The sequence below is a fragment of the Helicoverpa zea genome, chromosome 20 (genome assembly GCF_022581195.2).
Source record: "Helicoverpa zea isolate HzStark_Cry1AcR chromosome 20, ilHelZeax1.1, whole genome shotgun sequence".
NCBI classification, from domain to species: Eukaryota; Metazoa; Arthropoda; class Insecta; order Lepidoptera; family Noctuidae; genus Helicoverpa; species Helicoverpa zea.
In genome coordinates, this window is record NC_061471.1 from 8,158,123 (window position 1) to 8,180,940 (window position 22,818).

A 22,818-nucleotide genomic window follows, 5' to 3' on the forward strand; every position below is an offset into this window, starting at 1 on the left:
CATTTCTAATGTACACACAATGACATTTTGAACTTTAACTTCATAACAGTAAGAACCGTTTTTCAACGTGCTAGGCCTTGGATTATTGAAAGGAACGTGCTGAAAAATAATAAAGATGAACTCTTGTTCTCGCTATTTTAGTTGTGTAGGCTTTTCAAGTAGATAAACTAGTTAGTAGTAGTTGCTTTTCAGGAACTAAGTATTGAGTTATTTCTTTTTTTATTATAAAATAACAGCTGATGAAAAATTCTACCCTGGCATTCATACATACCTATATTAGTATAATATAGAACTTGCAGAAATATTAAAGCTCCGCAAAGAATACCCATCACCACTAAAATCAAATCAGAATACAAAGCTCACTTACCACAATATTGGCAATCCCCAATGGCGTTGAAACTAACATTAATTAAGGCACTTTAAATCAGACCATGTATTTCCTTACACACAACAAAATATTGCACAATAATAATTTTACATAAATAAAACCTACTTGAGAAAAAAAGCACCACAAACTATATAAATTTTTCAAAAATTTGAATAGGAACTAATCACACTGTTCTAAATTTAAATAAAAATGACAATCACAAAAGACACTTCGGTGGAACGATAGAACAATTTTGAATTTGAATGTGTCAGTTTGAATTTTGGCGGGAGAGCTAGGGTGGCGTGCGCCCGACCCGCGTGTGCGACGGTCTACAAGGAACTCTTCTTGAGCCCAAAAGACGTTACGTTCGACCCTTCGAACTCCCCTTACTATGATCTTGATAAGTGGGTGCTTTTTAGTGGCCGTTGAATATTATTTTGTTTAAGTTTTGAGCAGTAAATGTGATAGTGTTTTTTTGGTAATATTAAGATTAAGGACGTAGAGAAGAAGTGTAGGAGATGGACCCTAAGAAGTAATATTTAGTAAAAATATAAGATTAATTTTAAGGACACAGGTTAATAATCTATTTCTATTCAATAAAACAAAATAATTGTCAAGTCAAGAAAAATTAAATATACTGTAAAAAATAAAATATACTTTCCCAAATCGTTAAGTGCTTTTTTCTTAAAAACCATTTTATTTCCAAAATACAAACAAAATAATTTACCAGAAATATTCAAACTTAAATAAAAAGAGGCGACGGTCTCAATTTCAACACATCATAACATTAAAGGCGACTGGTTAAAGTAAGAAGGTGAATAGAGAGCTTTTGCTAATGTAAAATGACATCTATTATGAAGGCAATAAAGTCTAAACGTCATTAGAACAGCTGCTCGTATAAAAAGGTTTATTTAGTAGGGTGCGCTTTCTTCGCGATTACTACTGTTGTTCATACACACATAAAAGACGACGACAACATCAGGGATGGACTAGGAAGACAATATTGTAACCTACCTATCAATGTATTTATTTTAAATTTGAATTAAAAGTAAAAAAAAATCGGTATCTACATAGGTATAGTTGGGCTTCGTTCCGAGTTTGATTTGAAAAAAACGATTGGTGGTAAAATAAACGTATAATGCGTACACACAACACACAATATATACTATTTAATACTAGGGAGCTTAAGCACCGGCACGCGAGCGACGCGGGCGTCCGTCAACAACGGAGCGCATGCGTCGTGCTTCGCGGTTAGTCGTGCACTCTCGACTGCTCCGCGCGCGCCGCGAAAGCTGCGCGGATGTTCCACTTTTAATTTCGGTAGCGAGCCGGCGGCGGCGCGCGTCTTAACCTAGAGGGGCGCGGAGGGGCAATAGACAAGGTCCGCGCTACATAGGTAGGTATTTAAAAGGTTATGCAGGATTTTTGGTGGCCATTACCTACTAATATTTTTTACGGCAAGTAGCATTATTACCTAAACGAAATTATCTATCTCTTAGAAAACACCATGTAAATTATTTTTTAAATTTTTAAGTTTTTCCTATACTCATCTGCCTGGCCTTTTCCCAACTATGTTGCCAGTCCAATTGGATGCAGGATGCAGCGACCAGCGTTTTTCGTTTAATTTAATTTTTCCGACATTCAAGGTAAATTACTTAATTAAATGCATACCTTCTTTCTAATCTTAAAAAAAAAATGCTCGCGTTCTAAAAAAACTTCAGCTTGCATCCTGATCTTTTGTTGAGGATCTCCACAAAATTGTTTAACCGAATTAGTACCCTCTTTCACATAAATCGGTTACCAAATAAAGATGAACTTGTAAGTTCGTCCCTGCATTAGGAAGTATTGCACGGTGACTTATTTTAACGGTCGTGCGTGGCGCGCGCCCTTACATCTGGACGGTAAACCGCGGCCCGCAATCTATTGAAATTTTATTTTTTAAATAAATGCATACCATTTTATTTATTTTTCATATTATTTGTTGGTAAAAAACTAAGTTTGCGTAGTGAATAGGGAGACAAACCTAAAAAAAAATAAAATATTAAGAAAAGGTAACGAAGAGTTTAAGATTCCATGACCTAGAAAGATAAAAAAGTTGGTAAAGTACCTACCTTTATTAATTTCTCGGTTCGAGTGGAAATTCCGAAAAAATCATGCTAGATATTAAATTAAAATAATAAATTTCACAACAGAAATTAAAAACTCAATCAATATTTTAACTTCAAAACTAATCCTAAACCTTACAAACACCACAAAAGCGACCCGTGAGTTGACTTCCTCTGGCCCTCTGTACGTTATGGTCGAACGTTATGGGCTCCTTCGATATTCAAAAACAAGCGCTCGACTGAGACGGGCCTAACGTATTTTTAAGATGTTTTTAACAGACATTCTTCAAAATTAGTTTGCTACAATTAAAACAAAAATACCTACATTTTATAAAAAACGCCTAAAAAGCGTATATTGGAATCTAAATACTTAAGTGAGTCATTGTTATCCTTCACGAAAAAAAAAAATATTACTGAAAGTTCCTATTACAATCGTTGTTTTAGAGTTGATTAGATGCATAACCTGATTTTTACCTTTCTAAGAAATAAGGACTTAGTCATATTAAAGAACTCCTAGGGTATATTTATTTGTTCCTAAATCCGTTAAAAAACGTTCAAAAAATTCAAAAATAGAAGCCACCTGGTCAAACTAAGAAGCATATCGCGCATCATAAAACACGCGACTCGTGCTTGGCACACGAACGGATGTCTCCAATTTCCATAATTGTGCCACTAGTACAAATTACTACCATCACTCATACACCTTATTCTTTACACAATAAGGTTGATTTTCCCTTGGCAGTATAGCACGCGCCAATATTGTTCTTAGTCGAAGAAAGTGACAGGATATGTTAAAGGAAGGGTGATAAGGCTAAGACGTTTGTAATAATAAATATAAAGTTAGTGAGCGTTACGACAGATGGTCGTTTCTTTGGTCTAGTGATTAGGGTAGTGGAATGACCATAAGTCTATGCTCAGCTGTTTATAAAACTCTTTTGATGCTTTCGCTATGCAAACTTCTTGTCGGTCGATAGTTTGTTTCGGCTCATAAGTCAGTAAGGAGATGAATGGTAGTACGCACATTACATAGATCAGATATTTAACCGGTATCAGACCGACTGTAAACATTGATTAGTACATATAAAGATTTTGTATAAAACATTTGCTTATCATCGGGTCAACTGTTTAGTCTGCAGAATGCTATTAGAGAAACTTCTTCACGCACCTGGATAAAACGTACCTTTTTCTCTATAAATGAACTATCACTTAAGAATTGTGTTAAATCAGACTACTAGTTCGTGAGATTAATAATAATGTCGGGACACCTTTTTCACACACGGTCGGTTAGCCCCATGGTAAGTTATTTATTAACTTGTGTTATGGGTGCTAACACAACTGATAAACTACATATAGCTACACATATACATATTTATAAATACATATTGTAACACCCAGACCACGGCCAACAAGCATGCTCATCACACAAATGTCGACCGAACCGGGGATCGAATCCGGGACCTCAGGTTTGGCAGTCCGGCATGGTGACCATTGCGCCATCGAGGTCGTCAAAAGATTAATGTGCGGTTTCATCTAACCAACCAAGTAAACTCTTTACCGTCATAAATGTAACTGGTATTATCGGTCCATATTAAAAGTTCAGACTTTAGCATGTAACTGGTACAATTAAAAGACCAGACAAAAACTGTTGACAAGTTCAGCATTTGAACAAAATGGCCTCTAACTTTAGTTCGGACTACTTACCCTTGCCAGTAAACAAGACAGTCCAGTGACAGTAACTAGGAACAATTTGACAACACTATCTTGTTGGGGACAAGCTAAGTTAGTTAAGCCTAAGTTCCGAAGTGGCCGACACAATTGCTAGCAGATTTACCACTTAAGTCATTTGTCGAGATGCCAAACTTGCGAAAACTACTAATTTGTGCCTTCACGGCGAATGGCGAGTGTCCGAGACGAACTTTGCTAAGTTCCCGCCAGATTTGAATTAAGAACTCGTTCGATTTGACGTTAGTTTTTTTTTTTCACTTGAATTCGAGATGGCTAAATACTTTTTTTAGATAGGTAACTGGATTATAAATAGGAAACATTTCTTTTCTATCGGCCTACATATTGACAAGTATAGGAATAAAAAGATCAGTCGCCAAACTTGGAGGACTGATGGGACTACGTCATGAGTAATTTTCAGTTCTATTTATTCTAAAAAGTAACTTTCATGTTTTGTTTTAAAGAAAAAAAAAATGTTTGACTTGAAATCAATTTATTGTTCCCGTCTTTTTTATTCCCCAAAAAACTAAACTTGACGACATCTGCCATACCTACTCATTCTAATGAACTCGTCAAAAGAAGCATTGAGCCTCATTTACAAATCATAAAAAAATAATGATTCCATTTTTATAATCTGTTACAAATTGAAAAGAAAAAAACCTACTCTTTTTTGTTTTTTGTAACGGTTGGGTTGAAACTAAATTTATTTACAACTCTATTGCTTTAGGAATAAGGTTCAAAATGTTTGAAAGTTTTTAATGGTTTAATGGCTTATTAGTTCCGGGTGCAGGTTGGTGATTAGTTTAAGACAGTGATGGGCAATCGATTCAAACGACTTGGTTGTCAAGCCTTCATTATAAGAACTTTTTAAATAATATTATTTGTTTATTTTATTTTTTTCTAGAAAAAGAAATACACCAAGCTGGTATAGGATTGGGAGTCCAATTGGTAAAAGATAGACTTTTAAAATAACCACGTTAGTCTTTCTATTACAATTGCAAAAGTTTGTAAGGAAGAGTATGGGTATGTAGAAATAAATTATAACATTAAGGTGATCAATATTCATCATCATTGATCAAAGTTGCATAGTTGTTCAAGACATAGGTCACAGATAAAATCTAGCATTAAAGGATTATAATGCCACGTACATCCCTTTTTGATAAATAGACACAATATCATGTACCGTGAGCGTGAGTTTCTCCAACATCTGTTGTCGTCTTCATTAGTCACTAAATGGTATCAGATGGTACGCCATTAACACGGCTATTGTAAACTTAAAGCACGCTTAATTAATATTTTATAGTAATTTCTTGCTTCACTTCTTCAAAAATATTGTTGACAAAGTTTTAGCTTTAACCCTTGTTTTTAAGGAACCCTTTTCTGGACTTGCGGAGATCAAAACGGCCTAAATTCCATCCACGGTCCATCTGCCGCATTAGGCAAGTCCTGTAAGGGTAGATGTAAGGTTGTGTATAAATAAATAAATAAAAATAAATAAATTAATTAATTCAAATGGTTATCAATATAACTCTTGTTTATTATCAAATTTTCTTCGGGAGTCACCCATGTTGTATGCTTACAGAACTTAAGCTATAATTACTTATAAGTTATTTATTTATTCCTTTAATTCAGACAACTAAAGCCCGTAAAAATACTTTACAAAAATATAAAAATACTTATAAACTAATACATAAGGTTATAAGTTGTAACCTTATGTATTAGTTTATAAGTATTTTAAAGTAATAAGTTTATAAGTTATAACCTTATGTATCTATACTATTATTATAAAGCTGAAGAGTTTGTTTGTTTGTTTGAACGCGCTAATCTCAGGAACTACTGGTCCGATTTGAAAATTTCTTTCAGTGTTAGATAGCCCATTTATCGAGGAAGGCTATAGGCTACTTTTTATCCCGGTATGGGAAGTAGTTCCCACGGGATGCGGGTGAAACCGCTGGCAGAAGCTAGTTAGTTTATAAGTATATAGTACTGTATTTATTGTTATAACTTATAACAAAAAATACAATACTATAATATTTAACTTAAGATTACTATACATACATATATTTATAATCTCACCCTAGGTATCATTTATAACATGAATTAGAATTAAAGTAAAGACCGACTATCAAGCCTCAAAACACCTAGAAAGATCCTCAACAAAATTAATTTGATCAAACACTAGCATAGAGACGTGACGTTTTGCTTGCTCAAGTCGATAATAAATCTCGCTAGCCCTTAATTAAAGCTCTGTTTCGAGACAGACGGACTAACAAAGGGTTGTTTTACGATCGAAGAACACCGTTACGATGTTTGGTAACCTCTTCAAACAATCGGACAAGTTTTACCTGGGATTAGAGAAATATTTACTGACAAACATTTTTGTATTTGGTACAAGTCTGGCGACCAGTCTTATGAAGAGGTATCGGCTTGACGGGGTAACTGTGTTGAGGAGATCAGATAGGCAGTCGCTCCTTGTAAAATACTGGTACTCAGCTGCATCTGGTTAGACTGGAAGTCGACCGATATTAGGAAAAGACTAAGCCGATGATGATAGAGAAATATTCACTGACAAACATTTCGTATTTGGATTCATTTGTGGTCCAGTGAAAGCCGCATATTATTATAGTTCGATTTGCCATAAAGTTAAGCAACGCTTGGATGGGTGATCTTATCATGATGAGTTCCTCCGTGTATTGGAAGGCACATTAAACTTATGGGTGATTCGAACTTCTTTGAAAATCTAAAGCCAGAAACACTGGCAACCAGTCTTACCAAGGAGTATCGGTTGTCCATGTTGAGATGACCAGATAGATAGTCGCTCTAAGTAAAAGAGGCGGGACGGTAAAAAAATATATATAATGAAGCATATTGCCATATTAAATCTATCATCTCTATATTAACTGCCTTTTTTGCATTCAGTTTGTATAAATGTTCGTTACAAACATATGGCGAGAAAAATGTTATCAACCCTTATGCTTAAACCTGGCAAAAAACTCATACCCATACTTTTTTCTATAAATTACAAAAAATATCATTACCAGTAATGATGACTCCCACGGTGACAAGGGTGTAACTGACGGATATCGATTGATTGACTAGAAAAACAGGTGGCGAGTCAGTTAACGGTGATATCTTCTTTACTCTGGGTAGGTAGGGAATCACTAATATTGTAATGGTGAAGAGATAAATTCTTGTAGTAAAAAATACTTGCAGTGTTAGCCCATTAATCGAGAAAGGCTACTTTTTGTCTGAGTGCAGGAAGTAATTCTCTCTTCTCATGGGACGTGTGTGTAACGGCTGGAAGAAGCTAGTAATAGATATGCATAATGTCGAAATTACATATGCCTAATATGTAATTTCGACATATTATAATAATTAAATTGTATTATTTTGAACTCTGGCAAAGTATGATTTTTGTGATGTCATGATTTTGGTTGGTTGGAAAGTTTTTCGAAGAAACGGTAGGGACCTTGTGTTAAGTTATAAAACTGACGACGCTACCATGGCTAAATACATATGAATAGAGTACACATTTGAAGTTACTTTTGACCTTCCAACATTTCAAAAACCTCGATAAGTACCCCAATAACTATTATTTTACTATTTATCTAACCATAGAGTGTTGTTACTTTCATTATTAACACATTACGTTAAGACGATGCGATAAAGGCACTAAATAAAATGAAGACGGGATTGTGTCAGTCTTATGCAAATTAATGTTAACCCTTTCACTGTCTTGAGAGCTGATCGGCGCTTAGATAAGATAGTCTTAATCTTAACCCTTCTTATAACCCTTTAATTTGCATAGCAGATATCAGATAGGTGACTGACTAATAAAATTACTTTTAACTATAATACTTCTATTATGATAATATATTCGTTACTCTTTTACGCTGAAACGGCTAAAGTAGCTTAAGCTATGTAATAATCTCAGCTTCACCTGAGTCCCTAGATAACAGAGATGTCAGCAACCCCAGCGGGGCCCAGTAGGACCATCGTCTGCCAGGGCTGCGGGATTCGAAAGAGTTACCACGGCCCTGGTACAAAAAGGGCTTAGACGGAACACGACGGGATTTTAGCCAGTAAGAGTCTGATACTCCCTCACCGCTGCTAACCCACAGCGGGAGGGGTCATTTGATGATTTTTGACGTCGTTAAAAATAGTCCCTTGAAAAGTCCCTAGAAAACTAATTCCCGTTCTTGATAAAAAACTACCCTAATTATCTTATTCTGATATGTAAATATAAATAATATGTAGTAGGTATACCATATAATACGAACTTATCCCTTTTCATATTCAACTTGATGTTATGTTATATAACTTTTTCAGGTAAACCAAAATCAATTTTTCTAGAACAAATAAATTGTTCATTGTAATAGTATTTCTATAGAAGTATTAAGTCTTTAAAAACAGATGTTCCTTCATATTGACGTACAATAATCACGGATACAATGTCTCAATCAACCTTTAATTATTACATATTGTTCAAAATCGCTGTTAAACTATAACATTGTTCTAATTGTAAAGGTGTTGTTTCTTTCTATAAACTGTCAATATTTACTTTAATACTTTTGTTTTATTTTGTTCTATACGTCAATGCTAGGCTAGATTTTTGGTATAAAAAGGTCTGAAAATTTTGTATCGGCATCAGTTCGGTTCCAACTCTCAATCCAAAATGAGAGGAATAACCCTCGTGATCCTTTGCTGCACTCTGCAGGTAAGAACTCTTCATATATTTTCATTATTTTGTCTCTGAATATGTTAACTGCTGGATTATTTTGTCTACTAAAATAATTCACAGTTTTGAAAAAATGTCTGTTGTAACTGGATAAGGATACTAGTTTTATCCGGTTATCTCCTGGTGGTGTCTGCTCCAATCATCCATCGAGGCTCTTGGGTTGTCCGTCCTCGGACGAAAGCCTCCTGCAAAATTTTCCATCTCTGCTTACTTCTTGCTACTTTTATCCAATTTGAGCTTAAACCATCTAAATGCTTTAAATATTTTTTTGTATTTCTTTCTTTCAAACACGTTTTGTGACCTTATAGTCTCTAAAACTTGTAAATTTCTGTTGAAGAATCTGTTTAATCCAGTCCACGTAAAATATGTGCTTAAAAAATCCTAACAGTACAAAATACTTATAATAGATTTCAGATTATAATTTAAAAAGACAGTTATTTTAAATTCTCCATAACAACGTAAATATGAGTAATTTAAAATTCAAACTTCAAAGATTAAGTATTATTCTTTCATTTACAGTACGCAGCTGCAAATTTCAACCCGCTAAAGGTAGCGGGACTTGATAAACTATCCAATAGTCACACGACGGTTCTAAATGAAACTGATAAAATTGTCAAAGACAAATTCGGACATTTAGAAGAAATCAAAACGAAGAGATCAAAGATTGAATTTGATTCTCTACCACCAGGCTTGCAAAAACATCATGGACATTCAAAGATCTTTAAAAAGTTCTTCATTGAAATTGATGAAGAGACTGGTAAAGAAATAGTTATCGAGGAAGAGTCTACAGTGACGAGACTCGATGAGGAAGAGGATAACTCATCTGCTTCAGCATCAGCCTCTTCCAGTGCATCTTCATCATCATCTGCAAATGCAAATGGCCGACCACAACCCGGTCCTAAAGCATCTGCTGCAGCGTCTGCAGTAGCAAACGCACAGGGTTATGGTGGCCCCAGCGCTATCAACCGCAGGGGTCCTGCAGGACTATCAGCTCAGGTACAACCACAACAACAATCCGGCCCAAGCAGCTCAGCTCCTGGTGAGAAGATTGTTATCATAAGAGAGGGTTCCTCAGCTGGTCCTGATGCACAATACGGATCCGGTGCAAGTTCAGATGCAGGAGCAGCATCAGGAGAGAACTCCGGAGCACTATATGGTCAAGGTGGCTACGCGTCCGGTGAAATCATAGGACCAAACGACTATGAGGGAGTTCAAGGCCAATACGGATCAAGAGCAGCTGGTCCATCTGGTAACGGCTATGGAGCACTTAACGGCCTCAGTGGACTCAACGGTGCTAACCAAGGTTCAGCAGCAGCATCAAGCGCATCTGCTCAATCCAAGGGACGAGACAACACTGTCATCATTCTTGAGGGAGGTTCCTCATCGTCAGCCTCTGCTTCATCCGCTGCCTCTTCAGGTGGCCAAGGAGGACGAGGTGGCCAAGGAGCAGGATACGGAGCATCTGGCTCGCAAGGACTTAACGGACTCGCCTATGGCCCAGGTTCATCTGGATCACACGCAAACGCACAATCCTCAGCCAACGCTGGACAAGGCTACGGCCCAGGCAGCCTCTACGGAGCTAATGGTGATAATGTATATGGTGGTGCTCGTGCAGCAGCCTCAGCAGCCTCAGCGGCCGCAGAAGCAGCAGCAGAAGCAGCCGCAGCAGGAGCAGCAGCAGAGGCAGCAGCATTAGCAGCTGCATCTGGCAACAACTACGGAGGACTCAATGGACAGGGACGACTCAACTATGCCAACCAAGGACCAAGCAGCTCATCGGCTTCATCGGCATCAGCTTCGCAATCAAGCGATGAAGACACCACTGTCATCATTCTTGGTGAAGGACCTTCAGCATCATCAGCTGCTTCCTCCAGTGCCTCTTCAGGTGGCCAAGGAGGACGAGGTGGACGAGGAGGACGCGGAGGCCAAGGAGCAGGATACGCCCCATACGGCTCGCAAGGACTTAATGGACTCTACAACGGACCAGGCGCATCTGGATCCAACGCAAACGCACAATCTTCGGCAAGCGCTGGACAAGGATACGGACCAAGCGGCCTTTACGAACTCGACGGTGTTGACGCATACGGTGCAAACGCAGCAGCCGCAGCAGCAGCAGGCGCAGCAGGAAACGGCTATGGACAGCAAAACGGACTTGATGGACTTTATGAATCCAATGACCTCCAAGGACTTGACGGTCTTTACGGACAAGGTGGCTACGGAGCCGGTGCAGGATATGGAGTAGGTGCAGGAGCAAACGCAGGAGCCGCATCTGGTAGCGGCTATGGAGCACTTAACGGCCTCGGTGGACTCAACGGTGCCAACCAAGGTTCAGCAGCAGCATCAAGCGCATCTGCTCAATCCAAGGGACGAGACAATACTGTCATCATTCTTGAGGGAGGTTCCTCATCGTCAGCCTCTGCTTCATCCGCTGCCTCTTCAGGTGGCCAAGGAGGACGAGGTGGCCAAGGAGCAGGATACGGAGCATCTGGCTCGCAAGGACTTAACGGACTCGCCTATGGCCCAGGTTCATCTGGATCAGACGCAAACGCACAATCCTCAGCCAACGCTGGACAAGGCTACGGCCCAGGCAGCCTCTACGGAGCTAATGGTGATAATGTATATGGTGGTGCTCGTGCAGCAGCCTCAGCAGCCTCAGCGGCCGCAGAAGCAGCAGCAGAAGCAGCCGCAGCAGGAGCAGCAGCAGAGGCAGCAGCATTAGCAGTTGCATCTGGCAACAACTACGGAGGACTCAATGGACAGGGACGACTCAACTATGCCAACCAAGGACCAAGCAGCTCATCGGCTTCATCGGCATCAGCTTCGCAATCAAGCGATGAAGACACCACTGTCATCATTCTTGGTGAAGGATCTTCAGCATCATCAGCTGCTTCTTCAGGTGGCCAAGGAAGACGAGGTGGACGAGGAGGACGCGGAGGCCAAGGAGCAGGATACGCCCCATACGGCTCGCAAGGACCTAATGGACTCTACAACGGACCAGGCGCATCTGGATCCAACGCAAACGCACAATCTTCGGCAAGCGCTGGACAAGGATACGGACCAAGCGGCCTTTACGAACTCGACGGTGTTGACGCATACGGTGCAAACGCAGCAGCCGCAGCAGCAGCAGGCGCAGCAGGAAACGGCTATGGACAGCAAAACGGACTTGATGGACTTTATGAATCCAATGACCTCCAAGGACTTGACGGTCTATACGGACAAGGTGGCTACGGAGCCGGTGCAGGATATGGAGCAGGTGCAGGAGCAAACGCAGGAGCCGCATCTGGTAACGGTTATGGAGCACTTAACGGCCTCGGTGGACTCAACGGTGCCAACCAAGGTTCAGCAGCAGCATCAAGCGCATCTGCTCAATCCAAGGGACGAGACAACACTGTCATCATTCTTGAGGGAGGTTCCTCATCGTCAGCCTCTGCTTCATCCGCTGCCTCTTCAGGTGGCCAAGGAGGACGAGGTGGCCAAGGAGCAGGATACGGAGCATCTGGCTCGCAAGGACTTAACGGACTCGCCTATGGCCCAGGTTCATCTGGATCAGACGCAAACGCACAATCCTCAGCCAACGCTGGACAAGGCTACGGCCCGGGCAGCCTCTACGGAGCTAATGGTGATAATGTATATGGTGGTGTTCGTGCAGCAGCCTCAGCAGCCTCAGCGGCCGCAGAAGCAGCAGCAGAAGCAGCCGCAGCAGGAGCAGCAGCAGAGGCAGCAGCATTAGCAGCTGCATCTGGCAACAACTACGGAGGACTCAATGGACAGGGACGACTCAACTATGCCAACCAAGGACCAAGCAGCTCATCGGCTTCATCGGCATCAGCTTCGCAATCAAGCGATGAAGACACCACTGTCATCATTCTTGGTGAAGGACCTTCAGCATCATCAGCTGCTTCCTCCAGTGCCTCTTCAGGTGGCCAAGGAGGACGAGGTGGACGAGGAGGACGCGGAGGCCAAGGAGCAGGATACGCCCCATACGGCTCGCAAGGACTTAATGGACTCTACAACGGACCAGGCGCATCTGGATCCAACGCAAACGCACAATCTTCGGCAAGCGCTGGACAAGGATACGGACCAAGCGGCCTTTACGAACTCGACGGTGTTGACGCATACGGTGCAAACGCAGCAGCCGCAGCAGCAGCAGGCGCAGCAGGAAACGGCTATGGACAGCAAAACGGACTTGATGGACTTTATGAATCCAATGACCTCCAAGGACTTGACGGTCTTTACGGACAAGGTGGCTACGGAGCCGGTGCAGGATATGGAGCAGGTGCAGGAGCAAACGCAGGAGCCGCATCTGGTAGCGGCTATGGAGCACTTAACGGCCTCGGTGTACTTAACGGTGCCAACCAAGGTTCAGCAGCAGCATCAAGCGCATCTGCTCAATCCAAGGGACGAGACAATACTGTCATCATTCTTGAGGGAGGTTCCTCATCGTCAGCCTCTGCTTCATCCGCTGCCTCTTCAGGTGGCCAAGGAGGACGAGGTGGCCAAGGAGCAGGATACGGAGCATCTGGCTCGCAAGGACTTAACGGACTCGCCTATGGCCCAGGTTCATCTGGATCAGACGCAAACGCACAATCCTCAGCCAACGCTGGACAAGGCTACGGCCCAGGCAGCCTCTACGGAGCTAATGGTGATAATGTATATGGTGGTGCTCGTGCAGCAGCCTCAGCAGCCTCAGCGGCCGCAGAAGCAGCAGCAGAAGCAGCCGCAGCAGGAGCAGCAGCAGAGGCAGCAGCATTAGCAGCTGCATCTGGCAACAACTACGGAGGACTCAATGGACAGGGACGACTCAACTATGCCAACCAAGGACCAAGCAGCTCATCGGCTTCATCGGCATCAGCTTCGCAATCAAGCGATGAAGACACCACTGTCATCATTCTTGGTGAAGGACCTTCAGCATCATCAGCTGCTTCCTCCAGTGCCTCTTCAGGTGGCCAAGGAGGACGAGGTGGACGAGGAGGACGCGGAGGCCAAGGAGCAGGATACGCCCCATATGGCTCGCAAGGACTTAATGGACTCTACAACGGACCAGGCGCATCTGGATCCAACGCAAACGCACAATCTTCGGCAAGCGCTGGACAAGGATACGGACCAAGCGGCCTTTACGAACTCGACGGTGTTGACGCATACGGTGCAAACGCAGCAGCCGCAGCAGCAGCAGGCGCAGCAGGAAACGGCTATGGACAGCAAAACGGACTTGATGGACTTTATGAATCCAATGACCTCCAAGGACTTGACGGTCTTTACGGACAAGGTGGCTACGGAGCCGGTGCAGGATATGGAGCAGGTGCAGGAGCAAACGCAGGAGCCGCATCTGGTAGCGGCTATGGAGCACTTAACGGCCTCGGTGGACTCAACGGTGCCAACCAAGGTTCAGCAGCAGCATCAAGCGCATCTGCTCAATCCAAGGGACGAGACAACACTGTCATCATTCTTGAGGGAGGTTCCTCATCGTCAGCCTCTGCTTCATCCGCTGCCTCTTCAGGTGGCCAAGGAGGACGAGGTGGCCAAGGAGCAGGATACGGAGCATCTGGCTCGCAAGGACTTAACGGACTCGCCTATGGCCCAGGTTCATCTGGATCAGACGCAAACGCACAATCCTCAGCCAACGCTGGACAAGGCTACGGCCCAGGCAGCCTCTACGGAGCTAATGGTGATAATGTATATGGTGGTGCTCGTGCAGCAGCCTCAGCAGCCTCAGCGGCCGCAGAAGCAGCAGCAGAAGCAGCCGCAGCAGGAGCAGCAGCAGAGGCAGCAGCATTAGCAGTTGCATCTGGCAACAACTACCGAGGACTCAATGGACAGGGACGACTCAACTATGCCAACCAAGGACCAAGCAGCTCATCGGCTTCATCGGCATCAGCTTCGCAATCAAGCGATGAAGACACCACTGTCATCATTCTTGGTGAAGGACCTTCAGCATCATCAGCTGCTTCCTCCAGTGCCTCTTCAGGTGGCCAAGGAGGACGAGGTGGACGAGGAGGACGCGGAGGACGCGGAGGCCAAGGAGCAGGATACGCCCCATACGGCTCGCAAGGACTTAATGGACTCTACAACGGACCAGGCGCATCTGGATCCAACGCAAACGCACAATCTTCGGCAAGCGCTGGACAAGGATACGGACCAAGCGGCCTTTACGAACTCGAGGGTGTTGACGCATACGGTGCAAACGCAGCAGCCGCAGCAGCAGCAGGCGCAGCAGGAAACGGCTATGGACAGCAAAACGGACTTGATGGACTTTATGAATCCAATGACCTCCAAGGACTTGACGGTCTTTACGGACAAGGTGGCTACGGAGCCGGTGCAGGATATGGAGCAGGTGCAGGAGCAAACGCAGGAGCCGCATCTGGTAATGGCTATGGAGCACTTAACGGCCTCGGTGGACTCAACGGTGCCAACCAAGGTTCAGCAGCAGCATCAAGCGCATCTGCTCAATCCAAGGGACGAGACAACACTGTCATCATTCTTGAGGGAGGTTCCTCATCGTCAGCCTCTGCTTCATCCGCTGCCTCTTCAGGTGGCCAAGGAGGACGAGGTGGCCAAGGAGCAGGATACGGAGCATCTGGCTCGCAAGGACTTAACGGACTCGCCTATGGCCCAGGTTCATCTGGATCAGACGCAAACGCACAATCCTCAGCCAACGCTGGACAAGGCTACGGACCAGGCAGCCTCTACGGAGCTAATGGTGATAATGTATATGGTGGTGCTCGTGCAGCAGCCTCAGCAGCCTCAGCGGCCGCAGAAGCAGCAGCAGAAGCAGCCGCAGCAGGAGCAGTAGCAGAGGCAGCAGCATTAGCAGCTGCATCTGGCAACAACTACGGAGGACTCAATGGACAGGGACGACTCAACTATGCCAACCAAGGACCAAGCAGCTCATCGGCTTCATCGGCATCAGCTTCGCAATCAAGCGATGAAGACACCACTGTCATCATTCTTGGTGAAGGACCTTCAGCATCATCAGCTGCTTCCTCCAGTGCCTCTTCAGGTGGCCAAGGAGGACGAGGTGGACGAGGAGGACGCGGAGGCCAAGGAGCAGGATACGCCCCATACGGCTCGCAAGGACTTAATGGACTCTACAACGGACCAGGCGCATCTGGATCCAACGCAAACGCACAATCTTCGGCAAGCGCTGGACAAGGATACGGACCAAGCGGCCTTTACGAACTCGACGGTGTTGACGCATACGGTGCAAACGCAGCAGCCGCAGCAGCAGCAGGCGCAGCAGGAAACGGCTATGGACAGCAAAACGGACTTGATGGACTTTATGAATCCAATGACCTCCAAGGACTTGACGGTCTATACGGACAAGGTGGCTACGGAGCCGGTGCAGGATATGGAGCAGGTGCAGGAGCAAACGCAGGAGCCGCATCTGGTAACGGTTATGGAGCACTTAACGGCCTCGGTGGACTCAACGGTGCCAACCAAGGTTCAGCAGCAGCATCAAGCGCATCTGCTCAATCCAAGGGACGAGACAACACTGTCATCATTCTTGAGGGAGGTTCCTCATCGTCAGCCTCTGCTTCATCCGCTGCCTCTTCAGGTGGCCAAGGAGGACGAGGTGGCCAAGGAGCAGGATACGGAGCATCTGGCTCGCAAGGACTTAACGGACTCGCCTATGGCCCAGGTACATCTGGATCAGACGCAAACGCACAATCCTCAGCCAACGCTGGACAAGGCTACGGACCAGGCAGCCTCTACGGAGCTAATGGTGATAATGTATATGGTGGTGCTCGTGCAGCAGCCTCAGCAGCCTCAGCGGCCGCAGAAGCAGCAGCAGAAGCAGCCGCAGCAGGAGCAGCAGCAGAGGCAGCAGCATTAGCAGCTGCATCTGGCAACAACTACGGAGGACTCAATGGACAGGGACGACTCAACTATGCCAACCAAAGACCAAGCAGCTCATCGGCTTCATCGGCATCAGCTTCGCAATCAAGCGATGAAGACACCACTGTCATCATTCTTGGTGAAGGACCTTCAGCATCATCAGCTGCTTCCTCCAGTGCCTCTTCAGGTGGCCAAGGAGGACGAGGTGGACGAGGAGGACGCGGAGGCCAAGGAGCAGGATACGCCCCATATGGCTCGCAAGGACTTAATGGACTCTACAACGGACCAGGCGCATCTGGATCCAACGCAAACGCACAATCTTCGGCAAGCGCTGGACAAGGATACGGACCAAGCGGCCTTTACGAACTCGACGGTGTTGACGCATACGGTGCAAACGCAGCAGCCGCAGCAGCAGCAGGCGCAGCAGGAAACGGCTATGGACAGCAAAACGGACTTGATGGACTTTATGAATCCAATGACCTCCAAGGACTTGACGGTCTTTACGGACAAGGTGGCTACGGAGCCGGTGCAGGATATGGAGCAGGTGCAGGAGCAAACGCAGGAGCCGCATCTGGTAGCGGCAATGGAGCACTTAACGGCCTCGGTGGACTCAACGGTGCCAACCAAGGTTCAGCAGCAGCATCAAGCGCATCTGCTCAATCCAAGGGACGAGACAATACTGTCATCATTCTTGAGGGAGGTTCCTCATCGTCAGCCTCTGCTTCATCCGCTGCCTCTTCAGGTGGCCAAGGAGGACGAGGTGGCCAAGGAGCAGGATACGGAGCATCTGGCTCGCAAGGACTTAACGGACTCGCCTATGGCCCAGGTTCATCTGGATCAGACGCAAACGCACAATCCTCAGCCAACGCTGGACAAGGCTACGGCCCAGGCAGCCTCTACGGAGCTAATGGTGATAATGTATATGGTGGTGCTCGTGCAGCAGCCTCAGCAGCCTCAGCGGCCGCAGAAGCAGCAGCAGAAGCAGCCGCAGCAGGAGCAGCAGCAGAGGCAGCAGCATTAACAGCTGCATCTGGCAACAACTACGGAGGACTCAATGGACAGGGACGACTCAACTATGCCAACCAAGGACCAAGCAGCTCATCGGCTTCATCGGCATCAGCTTCGCAATCAAGCGATGAAGACACCACTGTCATCATTCTTGGTGAAGGACCTTCAGCATCATCAGCTGCTTCCTCCAGTGCCTCTTCAGGTGGCCAAGGAGGACGAGGTGGACGAGGAGGACGCGGAGGCCAAGGAGCAGGATACGCCCCATACGGCTCGCAAGGACCTAATGGACTCTACAACGGACCAGGCGCATCTGGATCCAACGCAAACGCACAATCTTCGGCAAGCGCTGGACACGGATACGGACCAAGCGGAATCGGTGGACTTTATGAATCCAATGACCTCCAAGGACTTGACGGTCTTTACGGACAAGGTGGCTACGGAGCCGGTGCAGGATATGGAGCAGGTGCAGGAGCAAACGCAGGAGCCGCATCTGGTAGCGGCTATGGAGCACTTAACGGCCTCGGTGGACTCAACGGTGCCAGCCAAGGTTCAGCAGCAGCATCAAGCGCATCTGCTCAATCCAAGGGACGAGACAATACTGTCATCATTCTTGAGGGAGGTTCCTCATCGTCAGCCTCTGCTTCATCCGCTGCCTCTTCAGGTGGCCAAGGAGGACGAGGTGGCCAAGGAGCAGGATACGGAGCATCTGGCTCGCAAGGACTTAACGGACTCGCCTATGGCCCAGGTTCATCTGGATCAGACGCAAACGCACAATCCTCAGCCAACGCTGGACAAGGCTACGGACCAGGCAGCCTCTACGGAGCTAATGGTGATAATGTATATGGTGGTGCTCGTGCAGCAGCCTCAGCAGCCTCAGCGGCCGCAGAAGCAGCAGCAGAAGCAGCCGCAGCAGGAGCAGCAGCAGAGGCAGCAGCATTAGCAGCTGCATCTGGCAACAACTACGGAGGACTCAATGGACAGGGACGACTCAACTATGCCAACCAAGGACCAAGCAGCTCATCGGCTTCATCGGCATCAGCTTCGCAATCAAGCGATGAAGACACCACTGTCATCATTCTTGGTGAAGGACCTTCAGCATCATCAGCTGCTTCCTCCAGTGCCTCTTCAGGTGGCCAAGGAGGACGAGGTGGACGAGGAGGACGCGGAGGCCAAGGAGCAGGATACGCCCCATACGGCTCGCAAGGACCTAATGGACTATACAACGGACCAGGCGCATCTGAATCCAACGCAAACGCACAATCTTCGGCAAGCGCTGGACAAGGATACGGACCAAGCGGAATCGGTGGACTTTATGAATCCAATGACCTTCAAGGACTTGACGGTCTTTACGGACAAGGTGGCTACGGAGCCGGTGCAGGATATGGAGCAGGTGCAGGAGCAAACGCAGGAGCCGCATCTGGTAGCGGCTATGGAGCACTTAACGGCCTCGGTGGACTCAACGGTGCCAGCCAAGGTTCAGCAGCAGCATCAAGCGCATCTGCTCAATCCAAGGGACGAGACAATACTGTCATCATTCTTGAGGGAGGTTCCTCATCGTCAGCCTCTGCTTCATCCGCTGCCTCTTCAGGTGGCCAAGGAGGACGAGGTGGCCAAGAAGCAGGATACGGAGCATCTGGCTCGCAAGGACTTAACGGACTCGCCTATGGCCCAGGTTCATCTGGATCAGACGCAAACGCACAATCCTCAGCCAACGCTGAACAAGGCTACGGACCAGGCAGCCTCTACGGAGCTAATGGTGATAATGTATATGGTGGTGCTCGTGCAGCAGCCTCAGCAGTCTCAGCGGCCGCAGAAGCAGCAGCAGAAGCAGCCGCAGCAGGAGCAGCAGCAGAGGCAGCAGCATTAGCAGCTGCATCTGGCAACAACTACGGAGGACTCAATGGACAGGGACGACTCAACTATGCCAACCAAAGACCAAGCAGCTCATCGGCTTCATCGGCATCAGCTTCGCAATCAAGCGATGAAGACACCACTGTCATCATTCTTGGTGAAGGACCTTCAGCATCATCAGCTGCTTCCTCCAGTGCCTCTTCAGGTGGCCAAGGAGGACGAGGTGGACGAGGAGGACGCGGAGGCCAAGGAGCAGGATACGCCCCATACGGCTCGCAAGAACTTAATGGACTCTACAACGGACCAGGCGCATCTGGATCCAACGCAAACGCACAATCTTCGGCAAGCGCTGGACAAGGATACGGACCAAGCGGCCTTTACGAACTCGACGGTGTTGACGCATACGGTGCAAACGCAGCAGCCGCAGCAGCAGCAAGCGCAGCAGGAAACGGCTATGGACAGCAAAACGGACTTGATGGACTTTATGAATCCAATGACCTCCAAGGACTTGACGGTCTTTACGGACAAGGTGGCTACGGAGCCGGTGCAGGATATGGAGCAGGTGCAGGAGCAAACGCAGGAGCCGCATCTGGTAATGGCTATGGAGCACTTAACGGCCTCGGTGGACTCAACGGTGCCAACCAAGGTTCAGCAGCAGCATCAAGCGCATCTGCTCAATCCAAGGGACGAGACAACACTGTCATCATTCTTGAGGGAGGTTCCTCATCGTCAGCCTCTGCTTCATCCGCTGCCTCTTCAGGTGGCCAAGGAGGACGAGGTGGCCAAGGAGCAGGATACGGAGCATCTGGCTCGCAAGGACTTAACGGACTCGCCTATGGCCCAGGTTCATCTGGATCAGACGCAAACGCACAATCCTCAGCCAACGCTGGACAAGGCTACGGACCAGGCAGCCTCTACGGAGCTAATGGTGATAATGTATATGGTGGTGCTCGTGCAGCAGCCTCAGCAGCCTCAGCGGCCGCAGAAGCAGCAGCAGAAGCAGCCGCAGCAGGAGCAGTAGCAGAGGCAGCAGCATTAGCAGCTGCATCTGGCAACAACTACGGAGGACTCAATGGACAGGGACGACTCAACTATGCCAACCAAGGACCAAGCAGCTCATCGGCTTCATCGGCATCAGCTTCGCAATCAAGCGATGAAGACACCACTGTCATCATTCTTGGTGAAGGACCTTCAGCATCATCAGCTGCTTCCTCCAGTGCCTCTTCAGGTGGCCAAGGAGGACGAGGTAGACGAGGAGGACGCGGAGGCCAAGGAGCAGGATACGCCCCATACGGCTCGCAAGGACCTAATGGACTCTACAACGGACCAGGCGCATCTGAATCCAACGCAAACGCACAATCTTCGGCAAGCGCTGGACAAGGATACGGACCAAGCGGAATCGGTGGACTTTATGAATCCAATGACCTTCAAGGACTGAACGGTCTTTACGGACAAGGTGGCTACGGAGCCGGTGCAGGATATGGAGCAGGTGCAGGAGCAAACGCAGGAGCCGCATCTGGTAACGGCAATGGAGCACTTAACGGCCTCGGTGGACTCAACGGTGCCAACCAAGGATCAGGCGCACCTGTTCAATCCAGCGGCGGAGACAACACTGTCATCATTCTTGAGGGAGGTTCCTCATCGCCATCCTCTGCATCTTCCAGTGCCTCTTCAGGTGGCCAAGGAGGACAGGGCTATTATGGCCCAGGATCAGCTGAAGCAGCAGCGGAAGCAGCAGCCGAAGCAGCAGTAGAAGCAGCCGTAGAGACAGCCGCTGACGCAGCAGTAGCAGCAGCAGCCGCTGCATCAGCGTCAGTTAACGCTATCCAAGCAGAACAATACGCATTAAGCGGTCTTTACGCTAATGACAATGGATACGGATCGGAGTCTTCATCTTCGGCAGCTTCATCATCTGCAAGTGGATCATCTGACAAGGTTATTATTATCGAAGGTGGCTCACGTGGATCATCAGCAGCTAGTTCGTCGACCCAAGAGTCATATGCTCCTTATGGATCCGGATACGGTGCTGGAAGTAGCGCATCTGCATCTGGATCAGCCCTGGGAGCTAGAGGCCGCAAGAACTGCCGCATCACTCGTAACACAATCTTTGTGAAGTTCGGCACTCGTCGCGCGCCATGCCGTACTTGCTAGTTTATTAATTTCATAATTGTTTTTTGCCCTGGATACATCTTTTCTTTTCAATGTAAATAAATCTTGGCATTTTATATTTTCTTTTATTTTCTCATAAGCTACCCCAACGTCACATTAGTGTTCATGTTCTCAAAGAATTTTTTTAAGCAATTAGAGAGAAATTGAAGTTAATATTTTAGATAGGTACGAAATATTTTGTGATTACAGTAGTAGCATTATACATTCAGACATTTTTATATACAGAAAATGAAAATCTTGACCAATAACTTCTGTTTGTCGCGTTTTATCATCACAAATACTGAACTACTTTAAATGTATGATACACAGAATATCTATGGCTTGAAAAAGGTAAATATGCTACTTTTACATAGGCACATAGGTGCGAAAAGTAGTTTATTAAAACCTCGAAGAACAGTTAGTTCCTAAGTACATATTGGGAATAACATCGTGGTGGCCCTGAGGTTCAACAATCTGCCTCTTATCTGCTAAAGTTTCGATATAATTTCTGCAACGTGATGTAAATGCAGTTTTTAAATTGTAATATTGTTATTTATTTCTGGCACTCCAACGCCTTATTATTATATATTAAAAACACACTGCAAACTTTTAGTCAGCCCATAGTTTGTTTGAACTCATCAACCAGTATGAAAATGAATGGTAGTACGCACATTGGAAGATAGAAAACGTTGATTGGAATCAAGACTTTCTTTTCAAAAATAGACTCTACTGTCGGCCGACTGTTTAGTTTGCTGATATCTGTATCGTATGATCTTAACATACATATTTTTAGGAGTTTTTGAAATCAAACTAAACAAGATTGAGTGTTACATCGTTCTATCTCAATCCTTTGAAACAACAGCGTTTGAATGTTCCTTGTTTAGGGTTTACACATGTATTCAGTAAAAGATACACAATAGGGCCTTTTATTACAGTCTTTTTCAAAATACATTTTTGCACAGACAATACACGTAGTTTTTGTAGAAAGGTGAGCTGAATTCAGGAATGAGTACATTACGTAGAAAGATTCGATATGATAACTAAAC

The 22,818-nt window shown here is 45.9% G+C and overlaps 2 protein-coding genes across 2 annotated transcripts in view; one reads left to right on the forward strand and one right to left on the reverse strand.

Annotated features, from left to right (window-relative positions):
- The window catches only part of LOC124640079 (homeobox protein prospero), a 116,709-nt gene extending 116,200 nt beyond the window's left edge, over positions 1 to 509 (reverse strand). The window contains exon 1 of the mRNA XM_047177697.1: positions 368 to 509. The gene's annotated coding sequence lies outside the window, so the exon portion shown is untranslated. The remainder of the gene's footprint in view (positions 1 to 367) is intronic.
- An 8,336-nt stretch (positions 510 to 8,845) lies between these two features.
- On the forward strand, positions 8,846 to 21,849 carry LOC124640065 (fibroin heavy chain-like). Its single transcript, XM_047177668.1, has 2 exons — positions 8,846 to 8,911; positions 9,452 to 21,849. The coding sequence occupies exons 1-2, from the start codon at positions 8,870 to 8,872 to the stop codon at positions 21,773 to 21,775; spliced, it is 12,366 nt and encodes a 4,121-aa protein (XP_047033624.1). The 5' UTR covers positions 8,846 to 8,869; the 3' UTR covers positions 21,776 to 21,849.
- The last annotated feature ends 969 nt before the right edge of the window (positions 21,850 to 22,818 follow it).